This window comes from Falco cherrug, chromosome 7, assembly GCF_023634085.1.
Source record: "Falco cherrug isolate bFalChe1 chromosome 7, bFalChe1.pri, whole genome shotgun sequence".
NCBI classification, from domain to species: domain Eukaryota; kingdom Metazoa; phylum Chordata; class Aves; order Falconiformes; family Falconidae; genus Falco; species Falco cherrug.
This window is the reverse complement of record NC_073703.1, coordinates 66419107-66433581: the sequence shown is the minus strand read 5'-3', so window position 1 is coordinate 66433581 and position 14475 is coordinate 66419107. Positions and strand designations below refer to the sequence as shown.

At 39.3% G+C, this 14475-nt stretch overlaps 1 protein-coding gene across 26 annotated transcripts in view; it reads right to left on the bottom strand.

Annotated features, from left to right (window-relative positions):
* Nucleotides 1–14475, bottom strand: part of NRXN3 (neurexin 3) — a 1022219-nt gene that overhangs the window by 249888 nt on the left and 757856 nt on the right. For all 26 annotated transcript variants that reach the window (XM_055716439.1, XM_055716441.1, XM_055716453.1 and 23 more), the window contains one exon: nt 9985–10166. In XM_055716439.1, coding sequence (XP_055572414.1) covers nt 9985–10166 — 182 coding nt within the window. The remainder of the gene's footprint in view (nt 1–9984; nt 10167–14475) is intronic.

The following is a 14475-nucleotide window of genomic DNA, read 5'->3' as shown; positions in this document are numbered from 1 at the left end:
CAGTGAGTTATTATTGTACCCTGCTGCTATCCATTAACATGAAGATCAAGAATTTTATTTTACTTTTTTGGTGCAACCATCGAGAAGGTGATAAAGGCTTTAATTACAAAAAGATTTCATTTAGAATCTATTAGTGCGATTTATCCAAGCATACAGAAATAAGATGGATTGGTCTGAACAAGCTTGTAAGTTTGATGTTTCTTGTAAAGGACTAAAATCTATATTGCCAATTGTTACGAGTCTACAAATGCAAAAGATGTGAGTCTTTCAGAATGAACACTAAAACCCTCACACTTACCTCCTTCAAGTCATGGTTATTTCAAGATCATAACTTCACTAGAGTTTGTCTGGGTTTCTTTTTTTGACCCAAATGGAACACCACCACCCCACCGCACCCCCCCCCCCCCCCCTTCCCTTCTTTGTATTTAGTATTTAAAAGAAAAACATTAAGCAGCAAAATCTAAATTTTCTCAGCATCAAAAAAATCCCAGTATTTCCTCATTTACTCACTCACTGATAAGACTGTAACAAAACATGAAAAGCCCAATTATTAGTTCTGAAATACTAAGAGGAAGTACTGCAAAACAGTAAAGGCAATTCAGCTCAAGTTTTACTGAAATTATGATATATAATATAGTTCTAGATGACATATTCTACATCAACATTATAGTCGTAGGAGAGAGTAAAATAAATATTAAGCAAAACAACATTTGTTTATACAGTGCACAAGAACAAGCAATAACATAACATTTATTGCCATACAGGGTGTTTGGACAGATACTGCGAGATACTCTGAGATTTGATCATTTAACACCTAATCGCAATTCATAGAACCACAACAAACCCTAAGACAAACCTTGACAAATCAAACAACTTTCAAGCTTCAGAATGTATTTTAAACAGAGGCTATATATTTAAGGATGAATCTCTCTCATAAGCAAGCCCATTAAGATTCTTACTTCTAATTAGGAGCATATTTTTTATTTCTGCATGTACACTGAAGTGTTAGAGTCTGACTCTGCAAAATGTACAACACTAAAATGGGCAGGTCTATTCTGAAAAAACGCTGTTAATTCTGTCCACTGTAGCAAATCAAGACCATCTTAGTAGAAGTCTGCCTCTTTGACAATGCAGCAAAGCGCTTTCTTTTAAATCAGCAAAGGTAATATATTTAGTTACCCATATCTTTAAGCCAGGTTTCACAAAATTACCCATGTAGCTTTCCATTGATTCTTCCTCCATCTCCTCCAATTCTTAATTTTCACTCTCTGATGTCCAGCTGAACTCAGCTGGTTCTGCAAAGCCAAAGCCCCAAGATTATTTTCAGATTTGTGACTCTAATCAGGCTGACTTGTGGTCCAACTGGCAATTTCACCATTCATGCTGACATTACCCTACCAGCCCTTTCTTCCATCTCTCTAATCAGCTTCACAGCCTTCAACAAGAACAGCAAAAGCACTAGGCTCTACGCACAAACTGTCACTGAGCGAGGAGTTAATGAATCCCTGTATCAAAGCACCGAGCTTCCATGCTGCCTGAATGGAGCTAGGGATCTAAAATCCATCATCTTTAGCCACAGGACATCAGCACGCTATTTTCCGCACCGCTGCATTCAGCTACGCACATTCATTCATACACGTGGTACAGACGCTGGCAACAAAGCGGGGACTGAAGCTCGAAAGGTCATTGAGATAACTTGATGGGGCATAGTGGCAAATTGTGCCAGCCATAAAAAGGCTGGGTGAGAAGCTCCTTTAACCTTCAAAGGTTTAGTCTCAACTCCTGATCACCTACCACAGAGACTCTTTCCCAAGAGCTAGCAGATAAAAAAAAGATGGACCATTCCTGTGCATAACGTGAACTAGTTCCAATATATTAAAAAATGGGGGTTTAACCACCTTCTCAAAATATAAACAGAGCAATAATAACACGTTCAAAGCCTATTTGAAAACTGAAGGTCCATTTTCTTTCTTCAAACCAGTTTTCCTTTTCTAATTCTTCTGCGCTCTAGGGAACAATAAATACAGCATGCACAAACATATGGGACTTTGTACACCCAAAGAGTTTAGAAAAGGACAGGAAAAGACTGAGGGCATCTTGGGACAGCATCCTCATAGCATTTAAATAGAACACTTCCACTACAGCAATTTTTTATTAAAGAACTGGGATCTTTGGCAATTTTACACCAGCTGACAAAACAGCCACTGATTTGCATAACTCACATTTGAGGCTCATTCAGATATAGCCCCTTTCAGGCAAAATAACAGTGCTGAAATCTTAAATATTTGCCATGTTTGTTATTTTTTTGTTGGTTTTGGTGTGTGTTTTTTTTTTTTTTAAATTCCATAAACATGACATAACTGGCCAGCAGTTATCCTATCCTCCATCGTTTCTGTGGAGGATCCGCATACAGTAGCCTCTTAGGTTGCTTTCCCAGTACTTGGTCAGGAACAGAGGCCTCTTCCAGGTAAAGACTGTGTGTGACAGCTTGACCCTGGCCACGAGCTAAGCACCCACCCAGCTGCTCATCCACTTACTCCTCCCCAGTCAGATCAGGTTGGAAATCAGAAGGGCAAAAAGCGAGAAAAAATTGTGGATTGAGATAAAGACAGTTTAGTTATTACAGTGGTAAGCGGCGCCTCGCCACAAGTATCTGTTACTTGGAAGGACACCACAAACCACCAGCATATCCTCTCCCTCTTCCTTTCCCTGCATTTTTATCGCCGAGCACAACATCTTATGGTACGCAATGCCCCTTTGGTCAGTTTGGATTAGCTATCCCAGTTGTGTTCCCTTCCAAATTCTGGTGTACACCCAACCTACTCACTGACTTCTGAATTTACTGAGGTTTGTCTTTTGACTTATAAATAAATTAGCCTTTAGGGTAATTTTACCATCCCAGTCAAATATTTTCAGTAATAAATCATGCACACTAAGCATCTTGTGACAGACATGAAAAAAACTAATTGCAATATATACAAAGTATCAAGAAATTCATCCCTTCAGCATGCACCACACCTTGTTACACAGAGACAGCAAATGGATTTACATCTCCCAGGGGAATGCCTGTTACACCTTTGGATAGGCTTTTTATGAAGGAAATATCTTTGTTACCCACACTAGCAATGCATTTGTCTTCTGTTTACTCCCTTAGCTTTTGGTACTTACATTACACATCAATCTCATTTTTTCAGCTATTTCCCTGCTTGTCCAGAGAAGCCAAAATTCTGGGCGGTTTTCTGTCCTGTTGCAAGCATGTACAAGTAATCTAAAAATTTATCAGTCAATAACAAGAAATTATTTTTCCATCTAAGGAAAAGTAGTAAATGACTGTATGCATGCTGTTAATCTGCTTCAATGTTGATTAACACAGATGCACTTAAATCATCTTCCTGAGAGCAAAATAAAGAAATGGAGTGCAATTAAGATGCAAGCCTCAGCTGAAAATGACTGCCATCCTAAGCAAAAAGGAAGACGTGACTTGCAGCTCACATTTATTAATATCAATAATTACAGAAATGAGGTAAACACTTCTGATGTGCTCTGTGAGATTCTCAGAACCTGTTTGCAATGCAATAGCTCAATGCTTGTTGGAGAGTCTCTTAACTTACCTGTCCCTGCTAGGGAACAGTACCACCACCCCAATCCTCAGGGTGCCAGCACTATGGCCCACACAGCTAAGCAGAAACCTACTCCATTACACACCGTGGAGGTTCTGCTGGGGAGGCAGGATACTTTTAAGGCACTGAAGTGTATATGTGTGTGTATACATATATATATGTATATATAAAAATATATATAAAACTTCTTAAATGAGGACTATCTTGCCAATCACCATTTACCTTAAATAACATGCAACCCAAGTTAGGTTAAAGACATCCATAACTATTTAGTCATAACTTCAAGAATCGACAAACCACATCTACAAATGTTTATAAAAGATATATGTAAAGAAATGAAAGAGAGACTCTGCTGAATCTTCATACACCAACACTAAATCAGAACAGTTCTCGCACTGCCTCATTCAGCTCGTTTGCCATCTTGCCTGTAAGGTTAGCAGTTACGGTTTCAAGTCTTCACACATCTGTTAATCCTCACGTTGCACCTATCAAAGACAGTATATTCAGAAGTCTCCACCAGAAAACTTGTTCCTAACAGAAAGGTACAGTCAGGCAGTTTTTATAAGCTAACAATTACAGGAGACTCGCAGAGTACTCCCTCAGGTAGGTTGCTAGATTTTGCCTTGGTGGAAAACGTCTTTAGAAAGTCTGGGATTTTTAGACCTTTTAAGGATCCAGCCAGTATCATCCTTTCCTTGAAAGCTCATGTTAATTCCCTCCCCTTACCAGCAGGCAGTCTAGCCACTCATATTCATCAGTTGTTGAGTTCCTCAGCTAAAGTGTTACACAAGTTGTTGTCTCTTATACCCAGCCAGTCAGTAAAAAAAATTGTGCTTCAACACAGAAGCCTCTGCCCCACTTCACTTTTGGGGGTTCCACTGGCATATTTCAGTATAAAGCATCTTTCACTGAATATATGTTCCATACCAGTCTGTAGGGGCTCAAAATTTGTATAGATGTAATTAGGAGAAATGTACGCAGTTCTTTACAGTTTCTTGAAACAGACATGATGGACATTAAACACTCTGATAATAAATGCTTATGAGACACCGATGCTTAGCCATTCCTGGTATACTCTAAGAACTGTGTCAAACTCAAAGACATAGTCTCTCCTGGTTGAAAGCCTGGAAAAGCAAGAATAAGAGCACTATTCTGAATGCGCATCAATGCAAACAAGATCAATATAGGGTAGAGCGAAACCATTTGTATCCACAAAAATTAAACTCAAACAAACTAAGAGTTCTATACCAGAATAAAACAGGAGGCCTAACATGGTGAATCACACAGAGAAAACTGTAACCATAAAGTCAGTAAAGGCAGCTAATAAAAGGCAAAACACACGATAGGTGACCAAAGCAGATCACCCACTTTTTTCCATGGTTTACAGCCTCTGTTGATACGCTGCCTGCAAAATAAAATAGGCTAGTCTTAAGGAAACCCTCTTATTTCTGCTTTCTTGGGTATAAAAGACATAACTCAATGCCCACTCTGAATTTGGCCTAAGAAAGGCTGAAACACCTGGCATCAAAGTGATTTTGGTTGTAGAAAAATAAACCACAAACTGCTATTATATTTTGCCTCCAATTATTATCCCGGTCTAGCCCTTAAGTTACTTGGTTCATCATACACCTCCTGTGGTTATGCTTCTCCAGATACCAATTCTTCAGCTTCTGTATCTGCTCAGATGACATGCCACTTCAGTTTTGGAGAGATTCTCCAGGAGAGTTTGCACAGAAGAGCCACAATTGTGTCTACAACCACAACCCCAAACACAGACTTTGGCTAATCACAGTTTAACTGAACAAATTTGGCTGAAAGTACACATACGTTATCTTCCATTTATACTCATTCTTATTTAGCAATGGTCATCTCCAACGCAGGGAAGACTTACTTTCTCTTATACTTATTGCTTAAGAATCAGAATGTTCTACATCAAAAGCTGTAGCCTTGAGTTGCCGCCTCGCCCTAAACGATGGATCCCCATTAACTTGGGTCTTCTTAAGCAAAACTCCTCCCAAAATCTCTAACTTTTTTGTCCAGACCTAGAGCTTACTTTTTACAAGCAATCAGAAACTGGACCAGTCTCCCAACACCATTTTGAACAGCCAGAGGTGAGATGACAGTTTACGATAAACATCAAAATGAAAGACTGCAGAATAAACCAGCAGTGCATGTGGATGGATGATTTCTCTCTCCACAGTCATCACAAGAATGATAGCCATTATCACCTGCAGCTTCCTCTCCCCATTTGATCTCTTGAAGATTTTTGCATGTTGTAAATCACAAAATAGGTGTGGTAGTGTAAGGTAAATGAATGTATAGAAACATTCAACCACAACCCATATATGTAGCCCTTTAAGCATCCATTGTGGAAGGCAATTTTCTGGTACAGGTTTGGACTTGGTGCTTTCAGTGAACAGTCAGGGTGGTGGTGGGAAATCTCATAAGGAGGGATTTGACGCTATAATAATGTTCTCATTCCGTGTGCTACAGTCTGTTCACACGAACACCTCATGCTTCATACACAATATTGATCTGGATGGTACGCCATCCATTTTCCCAGGGCTGCCAGTTTATACTTCATAGTAAATCAGGAGAGAAAGAGCTTCGGAGGCTGTAATTTTTTGTCATATAAAACAGACGCTTAATTCAATAAATTTCCACGATATTTGAAAGACTGAATTAGAAAATTAAACCCAACAGAACAACTGTAAATTAAACAAGCAAATATGTAACTTGTTAATAAGGTGGGTTGTTGTTGTTTTTTTTTTTTTTTTTACTTTAAATGTTACAAATAGAAAGAGAATATAATGAACACTCCAGAACATACATGATATTCAAAAAAAGCAGGCAAACTATTAAGAAGTCTCCTTAGCAGAGTACAAGCCACTTTACAATCTTTAAAACAGCATCAGATCCTGATAAACTTTTGGATTAAGTTTTACTGATCCACATAAGAAAATAATGATCACCAGGTGGCTTTTGTCACCCGTTACCACCAACAGAACACCCAGGGAAACATGAGGAGGTCAGAATCCAATAAATAGCATCCAAAATAAAGTTTGTGAGTGGAAAATCCAAAAGGGCCCAAAAGAAGAGGCCTTCCTAATATTCATCCAGGAAAATCCCTGTCACCTTCGATATTATTAATAATAAATATAGTTGCTTTCGAAACACTCAAGTTGCTAAAAACACATTAAATAATTTATACTAACATAGGTCTTCCCTGTTTTAATACCTATTTTCTCTTTCATCTACAGTATGCTTTATGGTTTAAGTATTCACATTTTAAAAACTGTTATTATCAATTTAATCTGCTTTCAGGAATTTATTTCTCCCATATTTCCATTAAAATTTGATCCATGCTGCCATATTTCTCTGAGCGCTTGAAAATGGCCTAATGGAAGGACAAGGTTTTGAAGAAAGGAAGATGGACAGAGTCTTTGAACATGACAGCACGAAGCACGTGGTAGTTTTCAGTTACAAAAGACCTTGGTCTCATGGAAAGCTTGCATGCATTTGGTGAAGAGGTCTTGTATGGTCTTGCATTTGAAGTGTCCTTTCAAGATGCAACTTTCATTTCAGATTTTGGCTTTTTCCAAAATAATCCCGGTGTAAGATCCCTTCTGTGATTTCGAACCATAAACAACAAAGTCTTACCAAAATTCAAGGAGTCAGTAACACTTTAAAAGTTCCTCTTCAACTTTTCTATTGTGTATAGCAGCATGAGTCTCAGACTACATTCTCTATTTGAACATTTAGGTAGTCAGTGGTACATATGATCAACAGTAATGCCACACCCAGAAGAGCACAGCAGCATGTCTTTGCTCCTCATGAATGCCTGAATAATCAGAACAGTTTGGGTTGGAAGGGACCTTAAAGATCACCTAGTTCCAACCCCCCTGCCATGGGCAGGGACACCTTCCACCACACCAGGTTGCTCCAAGCCCCGTCCAGCCTGGCCTGGGACACTGCCAGGGATGGGGCACCCACAGCTGCTCTGAGCATCCTCTGCCAGTGCCTCACCATCTCCATAGTGAAGAACTTTTTCCTGGTATCTAATCTAAATCCACTTTCTTTAATTGTAAAGCCATTCCCCCTTGTCCTATCATTACAGGCCCCTGTAAAAAGTCCCTCTCTGCATTTCCTGTCAGCACCCTTTAGGTTCTAGAAATCCTCCTAATCCATCCTGACCACAAAAGACTAGGAGAAATTAAAGCTGAACTCATTCTATATTTGCTGCTACTGAACATCTTCAGGGATAAAATTGGCCAAATGATACAGGAAGCAGTTAACAGAACTTTCAGCATTAATATCAACCACAATTAATATCTTTGTTTCATATATCTGAAATAATCTGAAACTAGCACCATGCCATTTAGAGTAGCTTGAACAAAATATACGGGGAGGAAGCAGAAAACCTTTCATTCCTTTCCAAAACTAACTGAAAAGAAAAAGTAATGATTTTTTTGTTTGTTAAATAAATGCTTACACCTCAGGTTCAATTTGTTTGATTTGTTTCACTCTATCCAGCAAAATTGGTTCTAATGTTAAAAAAAGGTCACTCATTAAAAAGTTCAGCTGGACACATTTTTAAGGGTACTGTTGATAATATTCAAGACCAAGATAAAGAAAAAAACTATGTGCCTTCATCATTAATGCTGAAAAGACTCATTGTTCAAGTTCCTATCTTAATGCAGGATTAACATTCCCTTTTTGGTACTTGTGTCTGTTTCCCCTCTTCCTTCCACTGACTACCAAAAAAGAAGAGCCTGACTTCCATTTTCTCTTTAACATCCCATTAGGCAGCCAAGAGCAACAAGATCCCATTTTAAGACTTTTTTTTCTTAAGACTGAATAAATTCATATCTCTGCACCACTCCTCACACGGCAAGGCGTACTGTCCTCCAGTTAAGTGATAGCATTTTACACACGTATTATAATATCTGAAGAACATACGTTCTGTTGTTCAAACACATCCAACTGTTTTTGCTCAATGTAAGATACAGAATTCCAACCCATTAGGCTTAGCATTGTTCACTATGTAAAAAGTCTTCTAGGGTTCTTTTTATTTTGTTTTTAGAAAAGCAAGAAAAAAGTGTTTTTCTTAAAAAACAAAACAAACAAACAAACCCAAAACAAACACACACCAAAAGCAAACCCTGCCAAGATTTGACCTCGCTTTCATTCCAGCAAAAAAAACCCCAATAATATTCGGATATTTCAGAAACAGAGAGAAACCAGAATTAGTGACAGTCCAATAGCCCAAGGCCATATTTTAGCCCATTCAAATAAATCTGAATTTTACAACAAAATTTAAAATAAAACCACTTGAAAAGCTGGCAATGAGTACTAGCCCTGACCCTTGTTCCAGAACCACCCTGCAACATAGCCAGTGCTTCAACGTGATCCTGAACATGGCAAACTCCAGCAGCAGGTGAAGACCCTCAGTCATTGAAACTGGGTCTGTTTAGGCCCCCCTGCTTACTTATATCTTCAAGTTTCTGTGAAATATCAACAATCCCTCAGCTCATTCAAAACCTGCAAATGGCCCATTCCCTTTCCACTATGAATCAATGAATAAAACACTGGAAATAATCTAAGCATCAAGTAACACAACCAGCTTCTACCTGTAGTAAACTTATTGGTTACTTACTTTGCAAAGCGAAGCAACCAACCTCCCCTCCTCCCAAAGTATCACAGAAAATAAAAAATTTCACAAGTTTCCAGCTCTGGTGTTCTAATTTTCTCGAGCAATTTGACTCTCCCTAAAGCCACCTTCACTCAAGTTTCCTTATATTTGCTCTCACAAAAAAGTCTATTTTCATCTTGCAAAGCCACCTTGCGCTAACGCCACCAAATTCTTATTTTTTTGAACTATCCTGCTAAAGCAAGCGCCAGTTATATCAGCTTGAGGATCTGTACAGTTCTTACTTAACTTTCTCAGCGAAGAAAAAAATAACCCCTCCACCACTCCATCATTCTTTGCCTTCTGAGAATAGTAATACTCTCCACCATAAATTCAGCTGTATTCAGGACTGTTCATACGCAATAGCAGATTAACACTGGTGCAAAATATTTCTACAATTTTTAATAAATCCTACTGTTATTGAATCTCATAAGAATTTTTTTTTTTTTTGGTTTGTTTCCCCCCTGCTTTTCTTCTGGCACCGACTTGGTTCCCTGTGTATCCCATTCAATAATTCTACAAAACCCTAAAGAACTACCTAAGGCAGGTGAACTTGATGAGCGCCGAAGACACAGAAATTGCAGAGTATGACACATGCTGTTGTAGACTAAGACTTTTCTTCAAAAGCAAACAGAAATCCAGGTCTGACATCAACACGGATGCATCAATACTCACTATGTGCAGCTGCAGAAAATCACCAAGGCCGGGGGCGCTGTCAATCCGAACAAGAATGCCATCCTTCACCGTCGTGCTGAAGCCCACAGCGAGACGGTCCGTCCTCGTGCTCGGTCTGTCATTAGCTGGCCAGGTGTACAGGATGAGACCTCCACTCTTCCCAAATATATATGTGGCACCAGCTACAAAACAAAAAAAAACATAGAAAAAAGTATTAGTTACCCATTTGATTTATTTATTTGCCAATTTTGGTAATAACAGTATGATATATGAGAGGAAGAATTTAAGCAAGCAGATGCTTTCATTAGTTAAATGGGTGAAATTGCCTCCTGCTGGTCAGGCTACTGGTAGCCTAGAGAGAAGGCTCCAAAAAACAATGGAGTAGATTATGGAAATATGTATTTCCAGACTCAACCAGGCAACAGAACAGGACATCATGTACTCAAATCCTCCTGTTTGGTGACAAATGACATTGTGAGCTGTCTTTGATGCTGGAATTTATTCCATCTGTATTACAAGACACACATGAAATGGTGTTTTAGATTGCCCTCTCCAGCTTCTCACATGTATTCTTCCTTCTAAAAAAATTGTACATTTTCCTTTGTAGAGCAACAGCTCTGGAATGCTCAACACTTTTTCTGATGGAAGGAGATATGAAGGCGAAACAGCTTTTTATCAGACAAAACATATCTGTTCCTTCACCATTAGCCTTGCACCATTAGACTCTGTAACAAACAACGTAATTTCCTACTTATGGGAAGTTCATCCTTCAGACGAGTATGGACTCAAGACTCACAAACACTTCTAGATAGAGTAATCTAAATGGGCATGTATGTTACTCAGAACATCCTCATCTTCCTACACACATCACAGCAGGGGGGCTACAAACAAACAAGCAAGTTTCCTCTTAAGATATAAATCACCCAAGAAATTTCTTCTATATACAACCCGATGCAGTACATTTTATTACTTCCTAAACAGACAAAGATAAAGTGAAAAATAAAGGTAAGTGAAGAGCTAACCAAGAATGAACGATTTCTTTCGTCCAAATAGCCTAGACAATGCCAGATAGGACACTGCTGTTCAGACAAAAAACAACACGCACACCTATTTCAGAAGCATGGGATTCAATCTTATATGGGGATTCAAAAGGAATAATTGGCAGCTCTCCTTGAGGCTGGACTTGTCTTCAGCTGAAGGGTACTCACACACAGCGAGAGACTATCCTTTTCTCAATACTTCCTAAGACTTCTGGCTATCTAGTCCATATATTTCCAGCACCATTTGTCTTTACAGCAAGCCTGGAAATTTGTTCCTTGACCTCATTTTTAAGGACAACACCAAACCTCTCCAAAGCTGAACCCTGTCCTCCCACATTCACGAGGGCCATCTGAGCTGAGCAAGGCAGACACGCAAGTGAGGAATTGTTGTTGCAGATGAAGTTGAGAAGCCAAAGTGTTTGGAGTTCACATTCTGACTTGTACTCAACACTCAGAGTTAGAAACAGATTTTGTAACTCAGCAGTTATAAAATCAGCCCCTGAGCTTCTTGGAAAATATGGCTAAAATTGTTGTCCAAGACCCAAACCTACAGGCAGGCCAGGAGCACCACTTCTTGATGCTTCAGTCGCTTTCTGCGCCTCATTTTCTGAGCACTGTTGCAACAGGTCTCAAGCTACAAAATAGTAAGCAAAAAAACCCAGCTCCCATTACCGCATCAGGGATGAAATATCTGTAGAAAGTATAGGCAATTACTGGGTACATTATCTAATCTGAGTGAAACTACAACCGTATACCAACCAGTAACATGTATCAAGGAACCCTGAACAGAGTAAATGTGGTTAGGGACAGAAACAGGTGGGATCAAACACGGGTAACTTCTACACTCGCCTACAAAGCTGCAGCTCCGCTAAAGCTCTTTATAACCTGAATTCCAAATAAATACTGTACATTAGGAAATAATTGATACACTCCACCCTTGCTTGAAGGACTTCCTCTAGACATCTCAGCACGTTACCAAACACCAAAACTTCAGCTGCAAAGAAAGGCAATGATTTGTGAACAGCTGACTCAGTGACAGCAACAATGAACCCACGTTTCCTGCCTTCCAGATCTGCACATGCCCACCAGGACATGCCTCAGTAAATTCAAATGAACGTGTCTGAAATCAGGGTTAGATAGAAAATTTCACTCGTAATTCTGAATTGACAAAAGAACACATTGGCATTCTGGAAGTGTGCACATCTATAATTTCAGTTTCAGAAAAATTAATTTTGGAGACTGAAGTCTCTCTCTCCCCTCATCCAGCTTTTAAATCAAGACGCAGGGTGCGTGACTATTCTGAAACGTGCAGAAAGGGATTTTGTTTGTCTGTTTGTTTAAATGCATCCCCAACCACATCTGTAACCTCTTGGTTAGGAAGACAGTTGGAGATGACTGGGTAGTGAATTATCTATGTCTACCCCCATGCACAGGCACATCAAAAGATCTCTATAAAATAAATTACAAATATCACCCTTCAGTCTATCAGCTTGTTCTAAAAGTTGTGTGCATTTGCATTACAGACCAACACAAGGTATACCAATGTGTTGAGCAAAACAAGATGAGTTTACTCATTGTTGATGGCTTCATAGATCAAAACCCACTTTCCAAAATAATTAGGATAACCTGTCCTTTTCTTTGGACTGGTTATCAGGATGAGAGTTCTTCACTATTTATAAAGACAGATGATTTCTTTGCCTCTCTAAGAGCCATTTGGCTGCAGGTAGAGCATGTCAGTGCTCCTATGAGCACCAATTAGAACCAATTATGTCTTCACAGGCCTGTTGTGGGACTTAATTGCTTAACAGAGCTCATTTTCTCCTCACGCAACACAGACTTTGCCTCTAGGCCTAACTTGAAGATGTTCAATACTTTGGGTTTGTGCACAAAGATCATTCAGATGAAACAACCAGGGCACCACTGCCCAAACTAACCTGTCAGCAGAAGCCTGGTGGCCAGCAGTTGTTTCCTTATTGTCCACATCAGAATTATCTGCATAATAACAGATGGGTCACTGGCTTTGCCTGTGTGTAACTGAATACACAACAATTTGTTGGGTACATCGATGTCCCTTCCCTTCCCCACCTTTTTGAGGATATACAGGATACTCGTTGCCTTGTTTTGAAAGAGATGGCATATTAACATTGTGCCAGTACCACTTTTTTCCCCAAAATTATGAACTCGTCACTGCAGTCTGAAAACACAAGGTGCCAACATCAAGTAAAAGTGGAAGAGGAAGGATAACAAGAGTTACTACCACACTGCAATCACATTAAAAAACCCCAACCAAACCAAGAAACAAACCCCCTAAACCACAACACAAGCACATGACTTAAACTCTTCTATTTGACTGCAGCAACCATGAATTTAGAGAGTCTGAAACCCCAAGAGAACTGAAGATGACAAACAGTAGGATTACAACCCTGGACTTCAGGAAAGATTTCAGCTTCGCCAGAACTTGACAAGACCTGTACAACGCTATCTGGTTGCCCTTGGTTTAAGCTGGGGTGAGAGCTAGCTGGACTAGTTTACCTCCCTTCCGATCTTAAATCGATAACTGTGCTTTCTTTGTGGTGTTGTCGAGATCTGTGGACTAATTAAAGGGAAGAACTTGGTTAAAAAAAATGCTGATGAAAGTCTGTTCAGCTTGAGATCTTCTCGTTGCACCTAAGCTTTGTTACAGACCTCTTTATTACACAAGAGCACATGTTTTTTCCAAGACACTTTCTATTCAAGACAGGCAATGGGTAATACACTGTTAATGAGCAGCAACTTGATATTTAATTTTTCCTCATTGTTCAAGGCTTAGTTATGTACCTCATTTAATAAATACATCAACTGTGCCCTGAAAATCAAAAAGTCTGAGGGACTGATTGATTCCATTATATTTATTTTTACAATGTTTCACCATTTCAACTCTACAACACTACCTTCAATCTATAGTGTGCAAAAAAAAAAAAAAAAGAAAAAAGAAAAAATCAAAGATATGTGCACAAAGTTATTTCCCCAGTCAGCTGTGAGAAATCCCACATCTTACAGTGCCCTGGGCCATGTTTGCTCTACCAACATCTGGGAACAACTGGGAACAGAATACATTCAGCTGCTCTGCTGGGATACTGGGCACAGAATCTGGGCAGCGTTGGGAGCTCAGAGAAGTGAAGAAATATATGGTGAGGGAACACTCCCTACAGATTGAAGCTACTAGATGCCATTACGTGTTTAGCATACACAAAGCTGATAAACCTATAGCTAGGCAGAGTGGCAGCTGACTTCAGCCAGAAATGATGTAACTGTCACTAGTAACATTGGTGTTTAGAGATTTAAACATCAGAGAGATGGATATGTTGCAACACACATGACAATGCTGCTATTTAAAGTCTGAGTATCTCGCGTAGGCAAATTACATATTTTCTAGCTATATTCATGGACAGAGCTGTTAGAATATTCAGTT